The sequence below is a fragment of the Ovis canadensis genome, chromosome 1, assembly GCF_042477335.2.
Source record: "Ovis canadensis isolate MfBH-ARS-UI-01 breed Bighorn chromosome 1, ARS-UI_OviCan_v2, whole genome shotgun sequence".
In the NCBI taxonomy this organism is placed as follows: domain Eukaryota; kingdom Metazoa; phylum Chordata; class Mammalia; order Artiodactyla; family Bovidae; genus Ovis; species Ovis canadensis.
Genome location: NC_091245.1, coordinates 46368667 through 46395895, shown reverse-complemented (window position 1 = coordinate 46395895; position 27229 = coordinate 46368667). Strand labels below are relative to the sequence as shown.

Here is a 27229-nt window from a genome sequence, read left to right as displayed (position 1 = left end):
TGCTGCATAGCATGTTATGTTTTACTTGTCTATATTCCTTACCAAAACATGATAGGCCTAATTGCAGGGGATCTACTGTACTTGGTGTCTCTGATGTTAATCACAGTGCTTAACCAATGTTTACTGAGCTGGACTGAATTAGTTTGCATTCTCTCCAAAATTTGCCCAAGCACAAGAGATTACTGAGTTATGTTTTAAATGGTATCTAGTCCCATCCTTATGCATCATATAGCTGCAACCAAAGCAGCTGTATGTGTTGAGTGAGGGGTAAAGGGGAATTACTGGATTTACAGAAGATTTTACTTCACTAAGATTTTGAGCAACTGTGTAGTTTCCACATCCTCAAGCTCTTCTAACCTCTTCTGTCCTAAACCTGTTACTTTTACTGTAATGACATCAATATGCTATATCTTTGCCCTATTAATATTTTCTGGTTTTATGCTAATAAGTACACATAGACTATCATTCTTTACCTAATTTATATTGGTTGCTGTGGCAGAAGCAACTACCATAAAGTAAAACTGACAACACCTAATATAATTTTGCCATGTTTTGTTTATGACTAAAAATTTGTAAAGTAATCATACTCTTTGGTGACAAAATTTGAAGAAGGAAATGGCAACCCACTCCAATATTCTTGCCTGGAGAATCCCATGGACAGAGGAGCCTGGTGGGCTACAGTCCATGGGGTCACAAAAAGTTAGACATGACTGAGTGACTAACATACTTTTAGATCTGTCAGCTTTGTTCCAGAGAAAGTTGACTTGATTTAAAATAGAATACAAAATGGCAGAAATCATAGTTGGTAAAATTTGATGCAAAAAAATATAGGAATGGGAGAGTATATGAAATTCTTAATAAACATGCAGGAACCTGTGATTTCTGAGAAACATAAGGGGATGTATTCTGTTTTCTAAGATACTGCTGCTGCTGTTTAGTTACTAATTCATGTTCGACTCTTCTGCAACCCCATGGACTGTAGCCCACCAAGGTCACCTGTCCATGGGATTTCCCAAGCAAGAATACTGGAGTGGGGTGCCATTTTCTTTGGGGATCTTCCTGACTCAGAAATCAAATCTGCATTGGCAGGCGGATTCATTACCACTGAACCAGCAAGGAAGGCCTTTACACACTGCTAAGAGCCATTAAAAATTGACTTCTTTTCATGAAATGTCAATAAGATGTCGAAAGGCAACTCAATATGTTGCTCACATGATGGTCCAGGTTCCCAGGACGGATACTTATCTTACAAGGTGGGAAGGGGTTCTGTCGTACAATACTTGGTATCCTAGACAATGGGTAAGCACATATTGTGTTGCCTTCTTTTTAAGAATTATTTTTCATTTTAATTATTATTGTATATTTAGTTAAATTCTGGTTTAATATGCATATCCCACCACCCATGAAAATGTAATCAACTGAATATATTTCTAAATGTTAGCTCAATGAGATTACTGTGATTTCAATAATAATAAATGCCTATGAACACATCTTTTAAGCAATTTATCTAATTTAAATAATATATATCTAGAGGCTAAAAAATATGCAACTTTATAAAACAAATACATTTAATATTTTTGTTAAATTAACACATGTGATTCCTCTTAGCATAAAAGATTAGAGTGCCATAAACATTGTCAAAGAATTTACAATCAGTTCCACTTGTTGGAACACTACTGTGATGTAGCATTAACGGTGGACAAAAATGAATCAAGTATCATAGTCAATGGTATATAATTTAATTTTTTACTTCTGTAATCACTTCTATTGATGCAGTTTTAAACCATTCCAACTAGACAACAATTATTTGTTACTTGTTAATGTCTTTTCATTAAGAGAACTTTCCTTTATCCTATACATATAAGCTCTCAATTGCATTTAATACATTATCATAAGACCAGAAATGCAACATAGTTCAGCAAAATAATTATCCAACAGAACTACTGCATGTTGTTGCAGAGTTTAACTGCAGTTCTGTAAGACTTCTCAAATTTAACAATAGAAAATTTAGTTCCTTACTTGGAATATGACAGAGGCAGAAATATTTCTTAAATACTTTAATGCTATTTTCATGCAGACTATTTGAAGGACATGGTGGGAGCATATTATAAAACTACACTAAAATAGCACAATTTGTTCTAAAGCAGAGTCAGATATTTATGTTCTTAGGAAAGCAATATACGTTTCAAAACACAGTTTCTAGAGATATGTGCAGTATATGTGTAAATGACAGAAGTCAATGAGTATATGCCACACAGCTGAAAACAATGTACAAACTCAGTTAAATAGGTTTGTGAAACTTTACATAAGATCTTTACAAGTACACATGGAAGAATCCATATTTACACAATTTGAACTGAAAGAACAATATCCACTTTCAAATATATATGTGCTTTTTACAAAAGGCTATACATTTAGGGTCATTATTTTATAAATTCACATAATTAAAATGCATTAGAAACAGAATAGAAATATTCAGAAAAGTACAATTCAACTCTATAGTGTAGATTTTATAAAAAGTGACAATTTGTAATTTCCTAACTAAGAAAATAAAATGGAAGCAAATGACAATAAAAAATAAAAACATTATTAAGCTCAATGTATCTATACTTCTTATATTTGGTTTATGAAAAGAACCTTCAAATTATATTCAATCAAGCAATAGTTCCAATAAAACTGGTATAAATTCTTTGTATCTTGTCTTGTTCCAAAAAGAAGTGAAGACCAAGTGAAGAATGAATATGTGGTATTGTACCAAGATGAAGATCTCTGGATGCTGAATTTCAAACTCTTCAAAATTTCACTATGAAATATATCCTACTCTTTGAAGTCAAATGTATAAAATGTTAGCACCCATTATGTCAATGGTTATTTATTTTGCAAAGACATCATTAGAGAGATTCATTTTATATGCAAATTGAAATGTTATAAGTCATTGAACTGCATAGATAAAGCTAATGTGGTTAATTAACAAATGTGTTTTATAGCTACAAAATAACTGTTTCACATTAAATTACATAAAATTTAAGGAAACATAAAACCAGTCAATCACTGATCTTTCATATTTTGATAAGGGCCATCTGGGAATAGTCATTTACTTTGCAAAGTAAGTTCATAATAGAACATAACTAGCGGGTATGACATATAAACTGGGCAACTCTATTCAGCCTCTGAAGTATTAGAGAAATTCTCTTGTTTAACTGCTTTAGGATGCCTTTTAAATGATGGTTTATTTTGAGCTATTCAAAAATATTTATACAAAAATTATATGTGACAGCAGCTTTATATCAACTAAGTGAAATAAATTGGACAAAAATATTTGTTAATGTTTTTCTAAGACTGATAAAATTTCATATTAATTGGAAATTAAGGCAACTGAACACACTTGGGAAAAATTCAGGTTGCTTTATATTAGCCAGAAATGTCATTGTTAAATTTTAACAAAGACCAAACATTTTGCATCACACTAGGCAGTAAGAAGGCAGCCCCCATCAGCAGGTAGCACACCAAAAATGTTTGGTTTCATAATACAGTTTGGGAGAACTACCTCTACAAAGTCTATTCGTGCTGATGCTCCTGATGCTGCCATTTCTGGAGCCCGAAAAGCAGCTGCCTCCACATCCTCTGTTGTAGGTGTCACTGTATAGTCTCAGGCGATTGGGCAAGGGGCACACTCTGGATCTTCAGATGCTAAGATGAGAAAAATCAATTTCAATGCCCAAAAGATGGAATTCCTAATGCAGAAGGTGACTAAAATAGCTATTTCAATTGGTCTATATTACAGGGAGGGGAAATGTTTGCTTGTTTCAATATAATTGCATATAAGTAGGTTATAAACAAGATTTTTGTAAAGTGGTACAGTTCTAGGATTAGACAAATACTAGATAGGATAGAAACAGAAAATCAAACTGAGTGGTATTGGACAAGATGACTAAAAAACATGCATGCTTCCTAAAAGAAGAAGGCAAAACACTCATATAAGGATCATTGAGCAATAAACCAGTCTCATGAAAATAACTTGCCTAAACTTTTATTTTCAAGGCTATTTCTATTCATTTAAATTAATTCTACAATAACAAGCATTATTGATGCATGATGTTCAAGGCAGAATACAAATGAATCCATTAATATTTAACTGCAATTTTTCAGTGTCCCTTTCCCTCTGAAAATAACAAAATTTGGTTTATGATTGTTCTTTGTTAAGTAAAATTTTCTTCTCAAGTTTATCAGTTTACATCATATGTAGAATAATTCAGCTTAATCTATAGTGTTTGACAAAAGCTCTTATAGGGGACAACAACACCGAAGAAATCAGTTGAGATACAGAAGGGAACATACTGTAAAAGAGTGTGCTTTACTATATTCAAAGAATTTTGAGTAGAATCATGTTTTGGGTTATAAAAAAAATCATTCATTCTATTTATTTTTTTCTAAATATTTAACAACAACTTTTACTGGATATCTTCATGTTCTGACAAAATATTTGTAACTTGAATCTTGAAACATATTTTTAAAAATTGATTTGATTTTAAAATTACATATGCATATAGGAGAAAAAACCATTTACAAAGTAAATATTTACTGGAAACACATAAGTAGCTCAAATTAATATACAGTGACTATTTTAACTTAAATCGTTTAAACAACCGTCTTTTTATTTTAAAAATTGTCTTTTTTAGGGCAGTCATTTATACAGCTTGTGAACCTGAATCCATTATATTTGATTTAGTGTAAAGTGACAAATGATCACAAATTAGAATGACAGAATCTTATTGAACATAATTTTTCAGCAGGAGCCATCCTGAATCAATTAATCACAGTATTACTTTACTTTAATTCTGCTTTTCTTTTTTTCCAAAAAAGTCACCAATTGCATATTTCAATTAATGACTTATATGTATTTCACTTACAACTTTGATGTACATTTTATTCAAATTAGTTAAATGCTCTATTTTATTAACGTATGATTTAAAAATTGGATATGCTTAAATAGCAAAACAAAGCAAATTACAGTTTCTCAGATAAATGCAATTATGGTTATACAAAATATTAAATAATGATTAAATACCTTATCTCCATTAGAAATTTCTCTTTGCTCCAGTAAGAGATTTACATTTTCAATTAAGAACAGAAACATATTACGTTACAATATTTTTGCATACAACTGAAATTAACACACATTCAAGCATTTTTGCAGTAGAAAGCAAGAATTAGAGTCTTCAAATCTATATGATTATTAATTACAGTGTAACTTTGGAAATTCTCTAAATGTTGAACTCAATACTTGCATAAGGTGGATTAAAAATGCACATAGACTGAGCAAAAATTGTCTACAGGCAAACTTAATGGACAGGCAATACATACACAGATTATCTGTGAGGATACTTTGTCTCAAATTTTTCTTGAGTTTCGTTTCATTTATTTTCTTGGTATAATATTAAATAGTTATTTAGAGAGGTGTTTATTAGACAAATTGATATAGCTATTTTACAACATTATCTTAATTCTTCTGATATATGCTTATTAAATTCACATTCTTAGTATAGAAGGAATATATTGCATGTGCAAAATGTTAAAAAGAATTTTATATTTCCTATTTTATATGAACAACTGTATTTTATAATTTAGATGAGGATAATACTATACAGCTCCAGTTGAATATAATTGTTCACTTTGTGTATTTTTCTGGATAATTTGAAATATGCAACTGGATACCTGCCAAACTCAAAGCAATGAAATCTTAGTGCTTTGTTTCAGATCTTTCTCCCTTATCATTTGACCTTCTCATAGGGCATACAGATTATTCAAGAATGAATTTGTCTACAGAATAGTAGTATAGCAGTCAATAATCTCATCCCACTATTGAACTAGCCAAAATTCAACACTGAAAGCTTAAAGTGTTACAGCACACAATTTGACTTTGAAGTGAGGGCACAAGAACATACCATTTTATTTAAACATCACAGTGAGCAATATATAAATTTTTATAATGGCAAGTAACATTTCATTCTTTAAATACATTGCAAAAAATTTTCCAACCTATCTGTCATTTGCAGTGAGACTATTAAAACTCAATGAATTAAAACTTATGAATGTGTTTCTATGACAAAATACAGTCATCTGACAGAGTAGTCTTTAGCTAACTAGTAAGAAAAGATAAAACATTATTTTGTATATAAAAGGTTGAATTAATAAATACAATTTGTGTCAAAGCTAAATCAACTTATGAAATTCCTTTGGTTTGAAACACACTGTATAATGTTTTGAAATATTTTGTTGATATGCTAAGGTATTTAATTTCATGAGGTATTTCATTTATTTACTTAATAGGTAAATGTAAGAGTATTTTATCCATAGCCTTTAAGTCACTACAGGAGTGCATGAAGAGGTAGAAAAGAGAAGGAATAACAGATTCTGTTTAGAGAATTGAACAAAAAATTTGAACAGATAATCTGTGATTGGAGCCATTATGTTGCAATAAGAGATTGCCATACAGTGAAAAAGAGGGAAATTTAGGCAGAGGACATTACAGATATGAATTTATTACTTGGAAATGGTGAGACAGTCTTTCTTGAGGGAGCTTAATATGGAAAAAATTGTTAAAAGATGAAGCATCTTGTCCTTACACATTTATTTCTCTACTTCACTTTTATTGTCCAACCTTAAAAAAGCTGTTTCAGGTGAAATTCTTACTTGTGCACTTGATCCGGAACTCTATCAACCTTTTCTAGGAAGCATCTGGTTTAAGCTTTCCTCCCTTTCTTCTTTGTGTTATCCTCTTTACTTTCCCCGCCTTGGGTGGTATGCCACCTACATCTCTGCTGCCTCCACTTCCATGTATACCACATACCTAGCTCAAGTCAATATTTCTTTCTTGTTCACTGAACTAAAATTTATTGAGCATCTACTGTGTTCCATGCAATGTACTAAAGAAATGAAAGCAAGATGAGCTGTCCTCCTTTCTTCTCTTCTGAAAAGGGTACTCTGTTTTACTTACTCATCTAACATCCACTCACCAATCCACTGCTCTGTGGAATTCCAGTCCTTCCAACTTAATATAACTGCCTCTGCTTTAGGAAGTTAGTATTACTAGCAGTTAATCATGCCAGTTTGGGTGACACAGAAAGAAATCTAAAGCTGACTTCCATTGATCTTGGGTTGTCTGTTGACCTTAAGACAGTTATTTGACTTCCCTGAGCCACTGCTTTCTCATTCTATAAAACAAACATAATGCTCCTTTCCTCAGTCTTAAGTGAAGCTCAAAATGAAGTATGATTATATGCTTTATAATGCTTCACCCAGTGCCTTGTACATAGAAGTTCAAGGAACTTGTTAAGTGTCCATGTCTAAAAGCCCTAATAATTCCAAAGCCAACTAATATTTTTCAGTTTTTGCATTTGGGATCCCTTTGCTCTCTTTGACATTTTGATTATTCCCTTCATCAAACCTCTCTACTTCCTTAGGTTCTACGATGAGGCACTCTTCTGCTTTCGTTTCTCCACCATGGACTCATTATCTGCCTGGTCTGTAAATGCTGGTTTTCTGTTTAAGTATATTGCTTTCATCACTCAGACTCACTGATCTGTTCTCACTGTTTCAAATAGCATCTCTACTAATGATGCAGATGACACCACCCTTATGGCAGAAAGTGAAGAAGAACTACAAAGCCTCTTGATGAAAGTAAAAGAGGAGAGTGAAAAAGTTGGCTTAAAGCTCAACATTCAGAAAACGAAGATCATGGCATCCAGTCCCATCACTCCATGGGAAATAGATGGAGAAACAGTGGAAACAGTGTCAGACTTTATTTTTGGGGCTCCAAAATCACTGCAGATGGTGAGTGCAGCCATGAAATTAAAAGACGCTTACTCCTTGGAAGAAAAGTTATGAGCAACCTAGATAGCATATTCAAAAGCAGAGACATTCCTTTGCTGACTAAGGTCCGTCTAGTCACGGCTATGGTTTTTCCAGTAGTCATGTATGGATGTGAGAGTTGGACTGTGAAGAAGGTTGAGCGCTGAAGAATTGATGCTTTTGAACTGTGGTGTTGGAGAAGACTCTTGAGAGTCCCTTGGACTGCAAGGAGATCCAACCAGTCCATTCTGAAGGAGATCAGCCCTGGGATTTCTTTGGAGGGAATGATGCTAAAGCTGAAACTCCAGTACTTTGGGCACCTCATGGGAAGAGTTGACTCACTGGAAAAGACTCTGATGCTGGGAGGGATTGGGGGCAGGAGAAGAAGGGGACGACAGAGGATGAGATGGCTGGATGGCATCACGGACTCGATGGACGTGAGTCTGAGTGAACTCCGGGAGTTGGTGATGGACAGGGAGGCCTGGTGTGCTGCGATTCATGGGGTCGCAAAGAGTTGGACACAACTGAGCGACTGAACCGAACCGACCAATCCTTCTTGCACTCCTCTGAGGGAATCAGTTGAGTTTTCCATTCTTAAAGAAGTCTGTTTTGACTGTCTACTTATGTGTCTGTTCTCAGATTGGGAACTTAGAAGAAGGTATAAAACCAAAAAAAAATTTGCCAACAGGTCTAAATATTTATGTTGACAAAATCTTCAAGTAGGCTCATGGTAGGAAAGATATTAAAAGAGAAAGCAGAATAAAATATAAGAAACTTGTAATAGAATCACAATAAGAACTGATTTTTTTTTTTTACATTTCTAAGTTCCTCTGACATGGAAATGTATGATAATTTTGTAATAGAATCTTCACTAATGTATTTATACCAGAATACCTAAGGACCTGAAAAAAATATGACATAGTACACCTACTTTGAGTTTAAATTTTATATACAGAGATACACACTTTTTGGGAGAAGGCAATGGCACCCCACTGCAGTACTCTTGCCTGGAAAATCCCATGGATGGAGGAACCTGATAGGCTGCAGTCCATGGGGTCGCTAAGAGTCTGGACACAACTGAGCAACTTCACTTTTCACTTTCATGCATTGGAGAAGGAAATCGCAACCCACTCCAGTGTTCTTGCCTGGAGAATCCCAGGGATGGGGGAGCCTGGTGGGCTGCTGTTTATGGGGTTGCACAGAGTCGGACACGACTGAAGCGACTTAGCAGCAGCAGCAGCAGCAGCATACACACTTTTTAACTTTATATGTATATTAATATGTATATATCATACATATCTACATATACTTTTCAAGGTTTAGTAGATTCACAAATCTTGGAAAAACAGTAAACATACTGCTAAAAACATTAGTATTCTAAGAATAACTCAATAAACCACAAGTAGTAATCAACAGAGTTACACATTCATTATTTTAAACATGGAAACGTAATGGAGCCTTGATGGTAAGCAGTAATTACCAAAGGAGCACTAATGCAGAATTGATATTCAGCGCTAGAAAATTAATTTTGAAGCTAATTGAAACAAAACTGTGTTTTGAATAACACCACTATAAGTAATGGTTATTATTATGATTTTTAAGAATGTTCTGACGTATGCCTTATACGGGAAACCAGGTAATACATATATTCTTAAGGCAGGATTATAGTAAGATGCTTTATAAACAGAAAATGGTAAGTAATCCTTGAAGTCAAAAGGTCTGTGTTCTAAAAAGTCTGGAAGCCATCAGATCCTAACCTCTAAATGCTCTTTAATTATACTTTGGGGAGATGAAAGGATACACCATTCTACCATTGAGCCTGTTACTGTGAGCCACACAGTGTTGGTTTATCAATTCTCTTTAGCTTTATGGTTCTTTTCAGACCCTGCAGCTTCCCCACTCCTGGCACAGCAATACTCTCTCCCTTGAAAACCACATCGCCCATAAAGAACAATTAGTTTTATTGGAGAGGAAGTAAGGAGAAGATTCTACTTTGTCTTATTTTTACCATCTATTTGTTTCAGACCTAGTGACTTACAAACACACACACACACACACACACACAAATCCCAAATCTCCTTTTTCCATTAGAAGATTCACTCACCTTCCTTTCCAGTATTTCAAAGCTAGAAATAGTAACAGACTTACAGGAAAAACATCTTGTTGACTGTATCTTAGGTTTCATTCCATCACCATCTGAGAATTTGCTACCTTGACAAATACAAGTCAACTTATGATTAAGTAGTAGATGAGATGTACTAGTTGCTGTTCAGTCACTAAGTCATGTCCAACTCTTTGTGACCCCTGGACTGCAGCACGTCAGGCTCCTCTGTCCTCCACTATTTCCAGGATTTTGCTCAAATTCATGTTCATTGAGTCAGTGATGGTATCTACCCATCTCACTCTCACTGCTTTCTCCTTTACCTTCAATCCTTCCCAGTATCAAGATTTTTTCTGATGAGTTGGTTCTTTGCATCAGGTGGCCAAGGTATTGGAGCTTCAGTTTCAGCATCAGTCATTTCAATGAATATTCAGGGCTGATTTCCTTTAGGATTGAATGGTTTGATCTTTTTGCAGTGCAAGGGACTCTCAACAGTCTTCTCCAACACCACAGTTCAAAAGCATCAATTCTTTGGCCTTCTTTATGGTCTGTTACACATCTGTACATGACTCCTGGAAGACCTTTGTTGGCAGAGTCAACAAAAGAAGATGTCTCTCCTTTTAAATATGCTGTCTAGGTTTGTCATAAATTTCATTCCAAGGAGCAAGCATCTTTTAATTTCATGGTTGCAGTCACCATCTACAGTGATTTGGGAGCCCAAGAAAATAAAATCTGTCATTGCTTCCACTTTTTATCTTTCTATTTTCCATGAGGTGGTTGGACCAGACGTCATGATCTTAGTTTTTTTAATGCTGAAATTTCAGCCAACTTTTTCACCCTCATCAAGAGGCTCTTTAATTCCTCTTCAATTTCTGCAATTAGAGTGGTATCATCTGCACATCTAAATTTCATATTAACAAATATCATTGTTCATATTTCTCCTGGAAATATTGATTCCTGCTTGTGGTTCATCCAGCCAGGCATTTTACATAACATAATCTGAATATAAGTTAAATAAGCAGTGTGATAATATACAGACATGTTTTCCTCCTTTCCCAATTTGGAACCAGTCAGTTGTTTCATGTCTGGTTCTAATTGTAGCTTCTTGACCTGTATACATGTTTCTCAAGAGTCAGGTCAGGTGGTCTGGTACTCCCATCTCTTTAAGAATGTTCCACACTTTATTGTGATACACACAATAAAAGGTTTAGCATAGTCAATGAAGCAGAAACAGATGTTTTCCTGGGACTCCCTGCTTTCTTCATGATTCAACAAATGCTGGCAATTTGATCTCTGATTTCTCTGCCTTTTCTAAACCCATCTTGTACATCTGGAAGTTCTCAGTTTACGTACTGCTGAAGCCTAGCTTGAAGGATTTTGAGCATTACCTTGCTAGCATGTAAAATGAGTGCAACTGTACTATAGTTTGAATGTTCTTTGGAATTCCCCTTCTTTGGGATTGGAATGAAAATTTACCTTTTCCAGTCTTGTGGTCATTTCTGAGTTTTCCAAATTTGCTGACATATTGAGTGTAGGACTTTAACAGCATCATCTTTTAGGCTTTGAAATAGCTTGACTGAATTTCATCATCTCTACCAGCTTTTTTCACAGCAATGTTTCCTAAGGCCCACTTCACTTCACACTCCAGGATGTATGACACTAGGTTAGTGACCACATCATGTTGGCTATCCAGATCATTAAGACCTTTCTTGTATAGTTCTTTTGTGTATTACTGCCACCTCTTTTTAATTTCTTGTGCTTATGTTAGGTCCTTACAGCTTCTGTTCTTTACCATGCTCATCCTTGCATGAGAGGTTCCTTTGGTATCTCCAATTTTCTTGAAGAAATCTCTAGTCTTTCTCGTTCTATTGTTTTCCTCTATTTATTTGCACTGTTTAAGAAGGCCTTCTTATCTCTCCTTGCTTTTTCTGGGATTCTCCATTCAGTTGGGTATTTCTTTCCTTTCTCCCTTGCCTTTTGCTTTTCTTCTTTTCTCAGCTATTTGTTAGACCTCTTCAGACCATCACTTTGCCTTAATGGATTTCTTTTTTGGGGGGGATGGTTTTGGTCACTGCCTTATGTACAATATTATGAACTTCCATCCATAGTTCTTCAGGCACTCTGTTTATCAGCTCTAATACCTTGAATCTGTCACCTTCCACTGTATAATCAATAAAGATTTGATTTAGGTCATACCTGAATGGTCTAGTGGTTTTTCCCTACTTTCTTCAATTACGTCTGAATTTTGAAATAAGGAGCTGATGATCTGAGACACAGTTAGCTGTAGGTCTTGTTTTGGCTGACTACATAGAGCTTCTTCATCTTTGGCTGCACAGAACATAATGAACCTGATTTTGGTGCTGATCATCTAGTGATGTCCATGTGCAGAGTCATCTCTTGGGCTGTTGGAAAAGATGTTTTCTATGACCAGGATATTCTCTTGACAAAAGCCTGTTAGACTTTGCCCTGCTTCATTTTGTACTTCAAGGACAAACTTTCCTATTACCCGAGGTATCTCTTGACTTCCTACTTTCACATTCCAATCCTCTATGATGAAAAGTACATCTTTCTTTTGGTGTTAGCTCTAGAAGGTGGTGTAGATCTTCACAGAACTGGTCAACTTCAGCTTCTTCGACATCAGTGGTTTAGGTATAGACTTGGATTACTGTGATGTTGAATGGTTTGCCTCGGAAATGAACTGAGATCATTCTGTCACTTTTGAGGTTGCACTCAAGGATTGCATTTCAGACTCTTTTTGACCATAAGGGCAACTCCATTTCTTCTAAGGGGTTCTTGCCTACAGTATTATAATGGTCATCTGAATTAAATTTGCCCAATCCCATCCATTTTAGTTCACTAATTCCTAAGATATAATTGATTCCTAAGACACTGAAGTTCAATTTTGCCATCTCTTGCCTGATAATGTCCAATTCACCTTGGTTCACATACCTAAAACTCCAGATTCTTCTGTAATAGTGTTCTTTATAGTATCAGAAATGTGGTTAGACTCAGTTATTCCCTTCCAAACATTCTGTATACCCCCAAATGTTCTTTTGCTTTGGCAGTAGCACCTAGGAGTTATGTCTTCCCTCATTACTGATGATGGATCTGAAGTTATCCTGTTTAGGAGGCTGATTTTCAGATCACTCCTGACATGACCAGTACTTTGTTCAGTGACTATGCATCTCTGTCATATATACAAAAAGAATTGCCATCAGTGGCTCACTTATTCTGATGCTCTTTAAGGACCTTACTTTCTTGGCTGTTGAAACCTAATGACTATTAGCACTGGCTTATAAAAGTTCACTATTGCTCCATTCCATTAGCACCCTTAGTTCTTCCTTCTAATAATTAGAGTTCGTGTGGCCTAGTGCTTAATATGGGCTTCTCTGGTGTCTCAGATGATAAAGAAGCTGCTTGAAATGCAGGAAACCTGAGTTCAATCCCTGGGTTGGGAAGATCCTCTGGAGGAGGGCAGGGCAACCCACTCTAGTATTGTTGCTTGGAGAATCCAATGGACAGAGGAGCCTGGCAGGGTACAGTCCATCAGAATGGCAAAGAGTTGGACACGACTGAGCAACTAAGCACAGTGCAGTGCTTAATGCATCGAATAGCTGGCAATTAATAAACATTTGTTGAATATTAAAGAGATGTTTTACAGATGGTCAGCTGACACCTCTACTAGAACCATAGCTACAATATAAGTACCTGCACTAGTAATTAGTTTACCCTTTTCAGGCAAGGGAAGCTATTTTCTCTACATTTGTTCTGGGTGAAGTGGAAATAGTTATACTCTATGAGGATGTTCTCAGGTAGAATAACTAAAATTACCCTATTTTTATACTTGTGGTTGATACTGATTCTATCTTTAATGGCAAACTTCAGTAGGCAACTTTCTGTTGCAAACAGATGCTGAGAGTTTCTCAAGGACCAGCTTATCTTTGTGCCCTCATGTTCTTCTTCACTAGAAAAAAAAATAGTTAACTTCACTTGCAAAGCAGTTTTTGCCACTTAGTGCTTAGTAAGCCTAAGTCTCTATTATACTTTATTTGTTTAAATATTCACGTTTCTCTAACATATGATATGGTATTAGCTCCATGATTCCATTTATCCAGTGACAAAAAGATTGTCATCCCACCTTTTTCTTCTTTGGTTACAGAGTTCCCACTGAAGTCTAGAGGGTTTTTTTTTTTTTTAATATGTTTTGAGCTCAGTGTTCACATCCTTTGTTTAAGTTTGTGTTTTATCAGTATTATAAATCTTACAAATTGGCCTTTAATCATGTGAAATGCTGGGCAGGATGAAGCACAATCTGGAATCAAGATTGCCAGGAGAAATATCAATAACCTCAGACATGCAGATGATACCACCCTTATGGCAGAAAGTGAAGAGGAACTAAAGAGCCTCTTGATGAAAGTGAAAGAGGAGAGTGAAAAAGCTGGATTAAAACTTAACGTTCAAAAAACAAAGATCATGGCATCTGGTCTCATCACTTCATGGCAAATAGATGGGGAGACAATGGAAACAGTGACAGACTTTTTTGAGGGGGGGCTTCAAAATCACTGCAGATGGTGACTACAGCCATGAAATTAAAAGATGCTTGCTCCTTGGAAGAAAAGCTTTGACAAACCTAGATAACATATTAAAAAGCAGAGACATTACTTTGCCAACAAATGTCCATATAGTCAAAGCTATGTTTTTTCCAGTAGTCAAGTATGGATATGAGATTTGGACCATAAAGAAAGCTGAGCATGCAAGAATTGATGCTTTTGAACTGAGGTGTTGGAGAAGACTCTGAGAGTCCCTTGGACTGCAGGGAGATCAAACCAGTCAATTCTAAAGGAAAGCAACCCTGTATATTCACTGGAAGGACTGATGCTGAAGCTGAAGCTCTAATACTTTCTGGCCACCTTGATGTGAAGAACTGACTCATTGGAAAAGCATCATTTCCTTGATGCTGGGAAAGATTGAAGGCAAGAGGGGAGGCGGACAACAGAGGATGAGGTGGTTGGATGGCATCACTGACTCAATGGACATGAGTTTGAGTAAACTCCAGGAGTTGGTGATGGCCAGGGAAGCCTGGCATGTTGCAGTCCATGGGGTCACAAAGAGTTGGAAATGACTGAGCAACTGACCTGAACTGATAATTGCTATGTTGCCTTATCTTCCAACACTTCAACATTGGGCTCTGGATAGTTAATGCTATTTTCTTAACAACAACAAACATGAAATATAATTAGTGACAAACTACTGAGTGCTGCCCTCCACAGTGCTTGGAAGATTCATCATGGGCTTCTTCACCAGCCTTTCATTCTGGCCAGTATGTTTTTAAATGCATTCTTAACAGCATATGTTTGAAGTTTTGTTGAATATCATCTTAGAGTTTTATTTTTAATTTTGTCAAGAGAACTCATCCATACATTCATCCATCCTACCAACCTTCTTTCCATTTATTCTACACACTTGTTACTGCTCTGGCAATGGAGATAGAAATAGTAAAGACAGTCTGCCATAATGGAAACTGTTGGCCTGCAAGGGAACCAAGCAAGTAAATAAACAACTATAGCACAACATGATAATTTTTTTTTTTTTCCTAAGAGAGCACACTAAAGGAATGGCTGTGCCAGTCTGACTGAGTTTAGAAAATGCCCTCTGGAGGAGTTTATCTCCCCTGAATTATAAAGAATTTGTGAATTACTTACTCAAAGAGTAGGGAAATATGTGCAAGGCAGAAGGGATAAAATACATAAAGGCTCAGAGATAAGGGTGTAATTCAGGGTGAATCAAGCATAGAGTATGAGGAGGGAAAAAGAGAGTTAAAGGGCAGGACATAAAGGGTCATTATCTTAACAAGCTTAGATATTTGTTCTTGAAGGTCACTGAAGTTATTAAGGATTTTAATGTAGAAAATGACTTAAAATTTGCACTTTAAGTTTGGAAAAACATAGTGGAGGGTGCAAGACTGGAAGCAGGGAAAGACATGATTTTAATAGCTGAAGCATGAGACAATGATAACTTGAACTAAAGCAATAGTAATGGAAATAAAGGGAAGGTAAAACAGATGAAAATCACTACTTACAGTTGCCATTTTACTTTTATTTATGTGACTTTTATTAGTATATATCTCTTTTATTAAATATAAGTTCCGTGAGTACAAAGATAGAATTCATTTCTGTCTGCCATTAGATTTGCTGTGCCTAACACAGCGACTGGCACACAAATACTTAATAAGTATTTGTTGAGTGAATTCAATAATGAATGAATTTTAGAAGTACATTCATATTAAATATGAACTGGACAGGATACAAGGCAGTGAGGATTCAGTGTTGAATAAGCTAGGCAAGACTCCTGCTTTCAAGGAGAAATTTTAGAAAGGGAAGAAACAAGTAATAAGAGAACTTGTGATAGTACTCAGTGTTACAAAGAAGTTAAAATAGGGTTTTAGGGAAGTGCTGGAGTGGAAGAGGTGACTTTAGATGGAAGGGTCATCAAAGAGTTCTAGGGTAAGTGACATGTGATTTAAGATGTGGATGATAAGAGAGGAGCCAGCCACGGGTGGATCTGGGGGCAGAGAGTTCCAGACAGAAGGAAATGAATAAGCAAATTAGACAGGTTTGACAGAATCTGTTGACTGATTGGCTGTGGGAGTAAGAAATAGGCCTAGGATGATTCACAGGATCTGGAAAGTGTTATTTCTATTATTTCTAAATGAGCTTGGGGATACTGGCTAAAGTACCAATTCTGCTAAGTTGCTAAGTCACTTCAGTTGTGTCCGACTCTGTGTGACCCCACTGACGGCAGCCCACCAGGCTCCCCCACCCCTGGGATTCTCCAGGCAAGAACACTGGAGTGGGTTGCCATTTCCTTCTCCAATGCAGGAAAGTGAAAAGTGAAAGTGAAGTCACTCAGCCTTGTCTGACTCTTAGCGACCCCATGGGCTGCAGCCTACCAGACTCCTCTGTCCATGGGATTTTCCAGGCAAGAGTACTGGAGTGGGGTGCCATTGCCTTCAGTGATGTAAATATTCAGTTCAGTGCTGGAACTGTTGATTTTAAGGTACTTGAGATGCACTGAAATAAGCAGATGGTAATTTATCTCCAAGAAACTTTATAAGAACAGAAAGGGTATAGACTACAACTCTAAAGGATTGTTAGGGTTCTTTAGATTAAACTTCTTGGCTGACAATATTGTCAGCTGACTATGTGTGCTGAAAGTCTTCCCAATACCTCCTACTATTCAGGACAAGCCAACCCTGTTCTGTTTAGGATTCTCTAACATGAATATCCAAACACAATATGACTATTAGTTGTTGGTAGTCTTTAGACAGGACTAATTATTTCCAGGCAGAAATCTGGAAATCTATACTCTTCTACTGTGCTGTTCACTACAATGTTTCAATGCTGTTTTAATTTTTGGTTTCTTATAAAAATAGTTTTCACTTCTATTGAAACATGACCAAGGTTTGAGGGATCTCATCCACTACTTTTGCTGAAATGTCATACATAAAAACCTATTACCATTTTTTTTTCCTGTTCAACGTACTCTTGGGGATTAGGTTCACGTCTATGTGGCATACTGCAAATGTTTCAGTACTATCTTGGGCGTGGACAGTTCCCTTTAGGCCTTTGATGAGAAGGGAGAAAATAAAATTTCTTTACTGAGGATATTTTTTGTGGTTAATTTCGAAAGGTGTTATAATGACTAAAGACCATGCCATGTAAAAAGTGTCCTTTGTGAACAGACATAGCAGAGACTGTCTTGCTACATACACAACTGCTGCAACTTCACAATGAAATATTATCTAAAAAGAGAAGGCTCGATTACAAGGAATTTGACCTGATAAACCTATTTTTCAGATAACTTTTAAAAAGTACCAGAAAGCTAGACTTTAGCAACTGATTTTATCAAGTGTGGGTAAGACCTGGTAGCTTCTTGTCTTTGAACTGCTAACATCATGATTTCTAGCTCTGCCACACATAGACACTGCATGATATAAAGCATAAAGCAAATGGCTTCTGGGTTAGAATTAAGATTCTTGATTAGCTTCTTCTCCCATTGTTATATGAATTGGACACTTTCACTGATAGCTGGATCCTGCCCAGTTTAACACTTTCTCTTCTTCAGCTTCATTTTCTACCTTCTTGGATGTTCAGTTCCATTCAGTTCAGTTGCTCAGTCGTGTCTGACTCTTTGCGACCCCACGGACAGCAGCATACCAGGCTTCCCTGTCTGTCACCAATTCCCTGAGCTTGCTCAAACTCAAGTCCATCGAGTCAGTGATGCCATCCAGCCATCTTATCCTCTGCCATCCCCTTCTCCTCCTGCCTTCAATCTTTCCCAGCATCAGGGTCCTTTCCAATGAGTCAGTTATTTGCATCAGGTGGCCAAAGTATTAGAGTTTCAGCTTCAGCATCAGCATCAGTCCTTCCAATGAATATTCAGGGTTGATTTCCTTTAGGATTGACTGGTTTGATTGTGGATGTACTTAGCTTTTCTCAAACCTGTTTTCTAGGCTCCTCCTTTTTAGTCTGATTATTACTCTTAGCTCTCTGTAAACACAATTGGGTAAATTGCTTGTCACGTCCAGCAGGACTCATAATATAGATTGAATCTATTGCATTTTAGGAGTCAAAGTCCAGTAAAAAGCGTTTGCAATTTTCATGTTCTCACTGCTAGATTTTTAATGATACTCTCATTTTTCTAAAGCAATATGTTGCCACAAGGTCATAGCAAGTTGTGTCCATTAAATATTGCTTAAGAATCCCATTTACTGAATTTACACATTATATATGAACCTAGGGAAATATCAATATGGCTGAAGATGTGGCAGATTATAATGCAAAGAGTTGCAAATTGCTGATAACAATTGACGTAATTAATTTGTAGTTCTTTTCAACTTGTTTTATATTTGAAATGCTTTATATATACATAAAATAAAATATCACTTTCATAAATGTATAAATATGATCACATATATAGTTTTTTTAGTGCAGTTTTAATTAAATTTATTTATTTATTTATTTTACTTTTTATGTCTTTTCCTCCTTCCTTTTAACTCTTTTACTCATTTCTCATCTTAACTCCAGTCTCAGGTGACCCAAATATATAACCTAGTATGCAGCCTATATTTTTCTTGATGCTTATATAATTAGACACAAGTACACACAAATATAAAGAGTGTTGGCATTGTTATATAAAAATTAAATTACACTGTATGCCATCTTCTGAATCTTTCTTCCTTCAATAATAACTTATAGAAGTCATTTCAATGACTTTATCAACTCAGTACTATTATTTTAGTTAGCCTTCATTTTGTCAATTTTTATTTTTCCAAATCTTTTTTTTTGGTACTACAAACAATGCTGACATAAACCTTGTAAGTTAAGTAACCCCCAACAATGTTCGATATATACAGATACAGAGTCTAATTCTATTTTATTTCAAATGAATCATCAATTGTACCAATGGCACTTATAAAGTAATGTATCATCTTCCACTGCTTTAAAATATCCATTTTGTCATATTTAAAACTGCTATATATACTGAGATCTATTTCTACCTTGCATTTATACATTGATGTGCTTTTTATTTTGACAATATTTGATAAGAATGATCTTGGCGAGGCAGCAGTGAGTGGTGGTATGAAGCAAGATCTTAATTCCCTGCCCAGAATTGAACCTGAGTAGCCTGTAGGAAAACCAAGAATCCTGGCTACCAGACCAGCAAGGCTTAGTGTTTAGAAGCTATTTATCCCTGGATCTTTGCCCTCAGTGAAAAATGCATTTATCACAGAGACAGAAACTACAAATGCTGGTACAAAGTTTATTATTAGAGACATAGCATAACAACAAGTGGGAGAGCACACAAAGAAACAGTTTGTTCAGTTAAGACAGAAGGAAGGCAGAGACGCGCACCTGGAGAGAAAGGGTGTGGGCGTCCTTAGTGAGGAGGAGTGCAGTAATGAAGTTGTTGAGTCATTTATATAGGTCAGTTCTTCTGGGTCTTCCTTCAGGCCAATTATCTGGCTTCTTTTCCCACATCTACCCTCCCCTGGGACCCTGCCCTAAGTGTGCATGCACCTCTCAGCCAAGATGAATTTTGAAGGCTTCTGGGAGGAACAGACTCATATGGCCTGGCATTTTCCCCCGACTTTTGACCCACAAGGAATCCTTCTGTGCATGTGTAGTGTCTCTCTTGTCCCAGGAAAAGGGGAGTGGAGATTTCTTAATCTTTCACTCAAACATGGTTTTGCCCCTCTTTGTCTTTGCCATGATTATTACCTTGACTATTGCCATGACTATTACCCTAAGGTATTTACAAGAGACGAAGACTGGGTACTCACTCTTTCTGTTGTTACTTCCATTTCAGAGGGCAAACAGGAAGCTTATTATAAATGCCTTAACTGGAGCCTATCTATCTTCTGTCTTGGGAAATACTAAAAATTATAAGTATCCAGTCTGAAACCCACTTCTTTGTGCCCCCTGAAATACAAATAGGAGGCCAGTTGTAGATGTCTAACCTGGAGCCCATCTACCTCCTGCCTCAAGAATAGATAATGCTATATTCTGATATTTGACAAGGCAAGTTCTTCCATCATTAATACCTTTTGTTATACATTCTTGACCGTTATACATAATTCCTTTTTCTCATATAAATTTTAGATTATTTTATCCAAATAAAAGCTTTTGGAATTGTAAGACAAGATGAGTTAAGTAAATATTAAACTTCATTGGTAGTAATTTGAGAGAAATAATATTTTTATGATATTAAACTTCCCATATAAAATAATTTTTGTTTTCAACCATTCAGATTTTCTTGTATACCTTTCAATAAGAATTTATAGTTTTCTTTATGACTTTCTGGTTAAATTTATTCCTAAATATTTAACTTATTAATAAAGAAAGATTTATGCAGTTTTTTTCAAATATTAATACATTTTATTGAAGTCTAACTAACTGGAGTAAATTCTCTAGGAAATTTTTTTGTTTATTTAAAAACAGGTCAAAATGAACATATTATTTTGTCGATTTAAAAAAACTTCCACAGTTTTGGATTTTTCACTCCTTTTCAACTTTGCAAGTTCTTAATAAAAGCATTTTATGTATAAAAAGATTGACACTTAAAGTTTTATAATTTAGCTTAAAAAAGCTTCACCCAAAGTGATTAATTTACACTTGTCAAAAGAAAGAGATTTAACATGAGAATTCATTAACCCTAACTGACATCAGAGCAAAATCAAAGGGAATAAAAACTCCCTTATAATAAACTCAACCTTTAATATAGGCTTTACTAACCAAAATGGTAGACAGGATATTCAGATTCAGTCCAGTTCAGTTCAGTAGCTCAGTCGTGTCCGACTCTTTGCGACTCAATGGACTGCAGCACGCCAGGCCTCCCTATCCATCACCAACTCCCAGAGTTTACTCAAACTCATGTCCATTGAGTTGGTGATGCCATCCAACCATCTCATGTTCTGTCGTCCCCTTTTCCTCTCATCTTCAATCTTTCCCAGCAAGAGGGTGTTTTCCAATGAGTCAGCTCTTTGCATCAGGTGGCCAAAGTATTGGAATTTCAGCTTTAACATAAGTCCTTCTGATGAACATTTAGGACTGATTTCCTTTAGGATGGACTGGTTGGATCTCCTTGCAGTCCAAGGGACTCTCAAGAGTCTTCTCCAACACCACAGTTCAAAAGCATCAATTCTTTTGCTCTCAGCTTTCTTTATAGTCCAACTCTCACATTCATACATGACTGCTGGAAAACCCATAGCCTTGACTAGACAGACCTTTGTTGGGAAAATAATATCTCTGCTTTCTAATATGCTATCTAGGTTGGTCATAACTTTCCTGCCAAGGAGTGAGCGTCTTTTTATTTCATGGCTGCAGTCACCATCTGCAGTGGTATTGGAACCCCCCAAAATAAAGTCTGCCACTGCTAATATTCAGATTAGCTATCTGGTATAGTGTGTTGAATTTGGTGATAATAATTGATACAATAATGATAGTTTTGATAACGTATATAGTAAATATACTACCATAATATGTGCTACTAACATAATATGTTAACATAATATTACTGAATAAATAATCTGAATAATGCAAGACTGATAATGCATGTTTTCATTGTCTGAAAATTTAAAAAAATTATTGTCTTCATCTTGTTACTGGAAATTATCAAAACTCTCTAATTGAGAATCACGTTTATTAATGTGAACCTTATATACACAGAGAGTACAAACTGAATCACTCTCTGCAGAAGCATGCAATGTTATGGGTTGATGTGAAGCAGTGTATTTGAGTTTGAGTTGATCTGGGGAAATTCCTTCGGGGGAATGGGTAGGAGCTTAGTTTTGTTTGTGAATAATGACATTCATTTCCTGATCAGGGTTAAGAGTAGCAATTTATATTTGTAAAACTCATTTTCTTCCACTTAACTCTTTCCAGATATTTATATAAAGTTTGTCCTTAATTGCCTCATTAGTCTCATTTTTCTATTAAACACCTTATTGCAATATGAATACAATCCAAATTTTATCCTTCTTGTTTCTCTATAAAGAGGCTCCTTGTTGCATGTCAACACAGAATCTCAACTAAACTGTTTTTTGTTTGATTATGAAAACTGTAGTCTTCCTATAAAAAACAACAGTAAATTATCTCATCCCTTCAAAACTATGTGGAGTTGGGTCATCATTCAAATAACTCTATTTTTTCTATATCACAGAATCAGGAAAAAGAATCTTCACTAAATATTGTTCTTATCACCAGCGATTATTTATTGAATTTGCTTTGCGACTTAGCAGCAGCAGCAGCAGCAACAGGAAGAATCACCAGAAAACGAGAACTGGACTCATTTGACTCGTATTAAATCAAGTCAAACATATAAAACTACTGCCGAAGTTTTCATAAATTCAAGTGGGTGATTTCAAGCAGAAGTTCTTACATTTCTTGTGTGTCCTCTCTAGGTTTTCTCATACCATAAGTTGCAGAGGCAAGCTTTGAATGTATTAAAGGATTCATGGCAACATTAAACAAGTCAACAATAAATAATTCAATGTAATGGCTATGAGAGTAAAACAATCTAACACAATATTTATGAAAGCATCCAGAATGTTCAACTATTCCTGCTCAATCTTATGTTACTGTTTGGCTGTTTGAATAATACTGCTCACTGCCTTTACCTGAACCAGAACTTGTTACAGCAGATTATTGACCTGAGCAAGGCATAGCAAAAATAACATCTAAATGTCAGTTTGAATTTGGCATGAGTGTGAAGTATTGATGGGGTTCTCTACAACATTCTGGTTAAGAAAAACTTTTAAAAATTGGCTGGAAATAATTCTAAAGGTTTTGAATTTATCTTCATATGATCTTCATGGATATTCAGGCAATTATTGCTTTTATTTAAGACAAAAACATTTTGAAAACATAATAGATCTTAATATATTTACTATCAGGTAAGTATGGAAATACAAGGAAAGTTGAATACTTGACTTTAAAAGTGTCATAAATGTATAAATATACATATCTTCATTATTCACTGTGTGATCAAATTAATAATTTGAAATGTTTCTAAGATTGTTTCTGTAAATAAACACATCTTTCTTCAATCACATTAATGATCCATGTGTCTACTCATGGTTAATTGTTTTGAATTGAGTAAGTCTGCTAGATTTCAGCATATGAACATGGGGCACATAACATCTGACTTGGAGTGTGGTGTACACTGGTGCATATACAATATTCAGTTCAGTTCAGTTCAGTCGCTCAGGCGTGTCCCACTCTTTGCAACCCCATGAATCGCAGCATGCCAGGCTTCCCTGTCCATCACCATCTCCCGGAGTTCACTCAGACTCACATCCATCGAGTCAGTGATGCCATCCAGCTATCTCATCCTCTGTCATCCCCTTCTCGTCCTGCCCCCAATCCCTCCCAGCATCAGAGTCTTTTCCAATGAGTCAACTCTTCGCATGAGGTGGCCAAAGTACTGGAGTTTCAACTTTAGCATCAATATAAAATATTACCCATTGCAAATAGCTATAGGTGTATTGCCTTCTGGTTATGTCTTCTAATTCCAAGATAAATATGTATTCTCTGAAAACAAATGATATTTATTTCTTCAGTTCAGTTCAGTTCAGTCCAGTTGCTCAGTCGTGCCCGACTCTTTGCGACCCCATGAATCACAGCATGCCAGGCCTCCCTGTCCATCACCAACTCCTGGAGTTTACCCAAACTCATGTCCATTGAGTTGATGATGCCATCCAGCCATCTCAACCTCTGTCATCCCCTTTTCCTCCTGCCCCCAATCCCTCCCAGCATCAGGGTCTTTTCCAATGAGTCAACTCTTTGCATGAGGTGGCCAAAGTATTGGAGTTTCAGCTTCAGCATCAGTCCTTCCAATGAACACCCAGGACTGATCTCTTTTAGGATGGACTGGTTGGATCATAAATATCATTTGTTATCAGAGAATGCATATTTATCTTGGAATCAGAAGACATAGGTGTATTGCCTTCTGGTTATGTCTTCTGATTCCAAGATAAATATGCATTCTCTGAAAATAAATGATATTTATTTCTTCAGTGATTGAATAATAATTGATTGTTTAACTTTGTGTAACCTAAGATGCTAGACATTGAGGAGGTTACTATGATAAATAAGGTAAGGTAAGGTAAGTGAAGTCGCTCTGTTGTGTCTGACCCTTTGCGAACCCATGGACTATAGCCTACCAGGATCCTACGTCCAACGGATTTTCCAGGCAAGAGTACTGGAGAGGGTTGCCATTTCCTTCTCCAGTGGATCTTCCCAACCCAGGGATCAAAGCCAGGTCTCCCGAATTGTAGGCAGATGCTTTACAGTCTGAGCCACCAATTGTTTGTTATAGTTTGAGCCACCAAATAAGGTAAAAGGGCTAGCTAAAAGGACAGTTCTCAGGAACTAGAGGTCAGATTACTCAGGAAATGCAAAATGGGCACTTTCATTATGGCAATTTAGTACAAATATGTTATGACTCAAGGTTTAATGGGCCAGAGGGGTGATTCTAATATCAGTATTTTGGCTTCCTGGATCCTGCTGTATAATTGCCAGTATGAGGTAAGTGGAAAAAGCCAGAGTAGAATTGGTAAATTCAGAACCCAGGGGTCCTCTCAAAATTTTCAATTCAAAGGGTGAAAGAAAAAAGAGAAAAGGGAACACTCAGTGTATGGTACTTCTAGTATGAAAAGTATTATTGTGTATCCTACATGGATATACCCACTTCCCTATGAATTTCTTTTTATCTTGACCAAGGACTACTGCATATTTGAATCCCTCTGAGAAGCTTCTCTTGGATTCTTTTTTGTTTCCTCCCTCTGCAGCTTAAGAACCATTTATCATGCATCTGCTTCATGCAAACACTATTGGGTATAATACATACGTACATACATATATATACACACACACATACTCTTCTTTTCACAGCTATTTGTAAGGCCTCCCCAGACAGCCATTTTGTTTTTTTGCATTTCTTTTCCACGGGGATGGTCTTGATCCCTGTCTCCTGTACAATGTCACGAACCTCATTCCATAGTTCATCAGGCACTTTGTCTATCAGATCTAGGCCCTTAAGTCTATTTCTCATTTCCACTATATAATCATAAGGGATTTGATTTAGGTCATACCTGAATGGTCTAGCGGTTTTCCCTACTTTCTTCAATTTGAGTCTGAATTTGGCACTAAGAAGTTCATGATTTGAGCCACAGTCAGGTCCTGGTCTTGTTTTTGTTGAATGTATAGAGCTTCTCCATCTTTGGCTGCAAAGAATATAATCAATCTGATTTCAATGTTGACCATCTGGTGATGTCCATGTGTAGAGTCTTCTCATGTGTTGTTGGAAGAGGGCATTTGCTATGACCAGTGCATTTTCTTGGCAAAACTCTATTAGTCTTTGCCCTACTTCATTCTGCATTCCAAGGCCAAATTTGTCTGTTACTCCAGGTGTTTCTTGACTTCCTACTTTTGCATTCCAGTCCCCTATAATGAAAAAGATATCTTTTTTGGGTGTTAGTTCTAAAAGGTCTTGTAGGTCTTCATAAAACCGTTCAACTTCAGCTTCTTCAGTGTTACTGGTTGGGGCAGGGACCTGGATAGCTGTGATATTGAATGGTTTGCCTTGGAAACGAACAGAGATCATTCTGTCATTTTTGATATCGCATCCAAGTACTGCATTTCGGACTCTTTTGTTGACCATGATGGCTACTCCATTTCTTCTGAGGGATTCCTGCCCGCAGTAGTAGATATGATGGTCATGTGAGTTAAATTCATCCATTCCAGTCCATTTTAGTTCCTGATTCCTAGAATGTCGACGTTCACCCTTGCCATCTCTTGTGTGACCACTTCCAATCTGCCTTTATTCATGGGCCTGACATTCCAGGTTCCTATGCAATATTGCTCTTTACAGCATCGGATCTTGCTTCTATCACCAGTCACATCCACAACTGGGTATTGTTTTTGCTTTGGCTCCATCCCTTCATTCTTTCTGGAGTTATTTCTCCACTGATCTCCAGTAGGATATTGGGCACCTAATCACCTGGGGAGTTCCTCTTTTGGTATCCTATCATTTTGCCTTTTCATACTGTTCATGGGTTCTCAAGGCAAGAATATTGAAGTGGCTTGCCATTCCCTTCTCTGTGTCTGAATGCAGAGTTACAAAGAATAGCAAGAAGAGATAAGAAAGCCTTCTTCAGTGATCAATGCAAAGAAATAGAGGAAAACAACAGAATGGGAAAGACTAGAGATCTCTTCAAGAAAATTAGAGATACCAAGGGAACATTTCATGCAAGGATGGGCTCGATAAAGGACAGAAATGGTATGGACCTAACAGAAGCAGAAGATATTAAGAAGAGGTGGCAAGAATACATGGAAGAACTGTACAAAAAAGATCTTCATAACCCAGATAATCATGATGATGTGATCACTCATCTAGAGCCAGACATCTTGGAAAGTGAAGTTAAATGGGCCTTAGAAAGCATCACTACGAACAAAGCTAGTGGAGGTGATGGAATTCCAGTTGAGCTGTTTCACATTCTCAAAGATGATGCTGTGAAAGTGCTGCACTCAATATGCCAGCAAATTTGGAAAACTCAGCAGTGGCCACGGGACTGGAAAAGGTCAGTTTTCATTCCAATCCCAAAGAAAGGCAATGCAAAAGAATGCTCAAACTACTGCACAATTGCACTCATCTCACATGCTAGTAAAGTAATGCTCAAAATTTTCCAAGCCAGGCTTCAGCAGTACGTGAACCGTG

General features: G+C 36.4%; 1 protein-coding gene across 3 annotated transcripts in view; it reads right to left on the bottom strand.

The window, feature by feature from the left end:
- The window catches only part of LRRC7 (leucine rich repeat containing 7), a 615708-nt gene that overhangs the window by 232967 nt on the left and 355512 nt on the right, over positions 1–27229 (bottom strand). The window contains exon 9 of one of the 3 annotated variants that reach the window (XM_069564988.1): positions 1575–3690. The exons of the other annotated variants lie outside the window; for them this stretch is intronic. Within the exon in view, the coding sequence (XP_069421089.1) occupies positions 3684–3690 (7 nt within the window). The 3' untranslated portion in view covers positions 1575–3683. Of the gene's footprint in view, positions 1–1574; positions 3691–27229 lie in introns of those variants that run through there. 3 annotated transcript variants of the gene reach the window in all.